A 2,500-nucleotide genomic window follows, 5' to 3' on the forward strand; every position below is an offset into this window, starting at 1 on the left:
TAATGATTCCTACAATAATCTTACAACTTAATCCTTTTCTAATTATGAGCCTATACTATTTAGACATTACTATAATTACCATGGCCCTTACTTGACTAGTACTACTTGTCATTTCATATAAGAAGAAGCATTGATGTACTTCCAACAGCTTGGTAATCGGAGGCTTGGGTTGTATGACTGTGCCCTTGTGCACAAACATGTGGCACCTGTTGATCTTCGCAACCACGCTTTCCCTCTGCACCGCCTTCTTCTGGACACTGATCAATGAACTCTTGGCTGACCAGTTTGGAGGAGACGCCATGTCCTCCACCTGGGGATTCTTCCGGATGACGCAGGGAATCTGCAACTTATTCTATCCATCAGTTATTGGTAAGCGGAGATTTATTCAAAGTGAATCAGAAACTTTTATGCTAATGAGTAGCTTCACAATTTCTGTTTCATTATAATTTAAAAATTCTGTCCAAATCATATAAGTAAGTTATCTATTTAGTGTTGCTTTCAATGGCAGTTGTAAATCCTGATATCAGTTTTTGATAAGAATTTTCAATTGAATCTGTATCTTCTTCAACTGATCTTTCTGTAGGATAACGTTTTAGGAAAACCTGGCACAGACAGAAATCATCTTATACAGTTGATAATTTGAATGGGGACTTTTCTTTAATGGCTTCCCAAAAAGACCTGATTCAGTATGATTCGTTTCTTTTCCTCATCCAATCTCTTGCAGGTTTTGTGATGGACATCAGCGGCGGATTGGGCGTTCCGTATATCATGATGGGCTCTTTGTTGATTTTGGGAGCTTTGATTATTGCTTCTCAACCTCTTATAGCAAAGCTTCCTGGTTCAAAAATATATCTTCCTTCCTAACAGTTTCCTTTCCAAGCAGAAAAATTAGCTTGTAAACCATAGTTGGAAGGATATAGACAGGATAAATACTAGGATGCATCCCATACATCATGGAGTTAAGGATAAACTGTAGCCAAATGCAAACAATTGGTTAAAGGTGGACCACCTTTAGGGTATTCTGTTTAACTGCTCTGTGCTATGGGATATCCTGCCTAAGGAGAGGACAGGCTTTTGTATGATGTAGGTACATAAATTCCATATATTATTTTGTTTATATCTATGTGCTTCCCTATATGTATCATTATGCATTGAACATTCACGTTTTTTTGCCTGTTATGTGGCAACAACTATATTTATTACCGACCTGGCAACACTGTGTCATTGTCGCTCAGTTATCATTTAATGTAAGGCTGCTGTCTAGAAAGCACTGATTTTGTCTGTTGTAAAGAACTACTGTAAAAATGGCCTATAATTAAGAAGTTGGTGTTTATATCTCTCCTACACTCAGGGCCTCAAGAAGAATGTATCCTAATATAGATGATTGAGACGGGTAGAGGCAAAATTTTTGTTGATGGGTTAGATCAGTGGTTCTTAGCCAGGGGGACTTCTCCCTAGGGGCAATTTCTGATGTGTGGAAATTGGGGCCACCCATTAAGAAACTCAAACTGTTAGATTATTGATCATTTACAGCGATTGAGCTTCCCATCAATATTCTCAACTTGCTTCTTATTTGTAAAACTCCACTATAAAAATAATCCATGTAAAATTGTAATTGTAAATTATACTAATATACAGAAAATTAATAAAAGCAAGTTCGAGTATATGTGAATATTGTTTAGAATGCACTTATTGAGGCAGAGAATCTTGGAAAGGAAGCGGTAGTGACTTTCTGTCATGTGGTGAAAGGGGTCCATAGCCAAAGAAGGTTGAGAATCACTGGGTTAGGCAGTCTGGAGAGAAATCTCAAATTGTTTAAGCAGAGCAGAATGTCTGTTTCAGATTTACGATCTGTTTTAAACTAAGGGGATTCTCCACTTTCAAACTAACCAAATAAAGAGTAATGACATAACCCCTTTTATTATACCCCACAACATTTTATATAAATGTCATTCAACTATATCTTTGGGTATAAAAGATTTCCAGTGTATGGTTTGCATTTATCATTATTATTATAATTATTATTATTATTATTATTATTATTATTATTATTATTATTATTATTATTATTATCTAGGTAGTAGACCCCGTTTCAAGCAGTTTTCATAGGAAACAATTGCTGTCTTAGTGACCTTATAATTGACCTTCTCAATGGTTTGAATTTTCTTTTCATGAGCAAGTCCATACTGTATCTGGGACGTAGCTGTTCTCCCATTGACTAAGGCGAAATGAAATAATCAATAACACCACGATCATCGGCTGTGGTCTGGACGGCAGGAAGCCCCGGATCGGATCGTGGAAGCCCTACTTATCCAACAAGCAAAACCTTATCTCAAATCGACCCAAGAGATGTTTCTTCTCCCCTCCTGCCTTAGGAACACCTATGAAGATGACACTAATCCACGACCAGAAAGCTTTTCTGTGACAGAGACTTCAAGTGAGTGCCTCAGCCAATCAGCAGGCAGCACAGAACTACCAGAATCTTGAATCTGAGATACTG

The 2,500-nt window shown here is 37.3% G+C and overlaps 1 protein-coding gene across 1 annotated transcript in view; it reads left to right on the plus strand.

Annotated features, from left to right (window-relative positions):
- LOC137625705 (monocarboxylate transporter 12-like) overlaps positions 1-1,771 on the plus strand; it is a 4,081-nt gene extending 2,310 nt beyond the window's left edge. The window contains exons 5-6 of the mRNA XM_068356608.1: positions 149-369; positions 725-1,771. Of these exons, the coding sequence (XP_068212709.1) occupies positions 149-369; positions 725-864 (361 nt within the window). The 3' untranslated portion in view covers positions 865-1,771. The remainder of the gene's footprint in view (positions 1-148; positions 370-724) is intronic.
- The last annotated feature ends 729 nt before the right edge of the window (positions 1,772-2,500 follow it).

This window comes from Palaemon carinicauda, chromosome 32 (assembly GCF_036898095.1).
Source record: "Palaemon carinicauda isolate YSFRI2023 chromosome 32, ASM3689809v2, whole genome shotgun sequence".
NCBI lineage: Eukaryota > Metazoa > Arthropoda > Malacostraca > Decapoda > Palaemonidae > Palaemon > Palaemon carinicauda.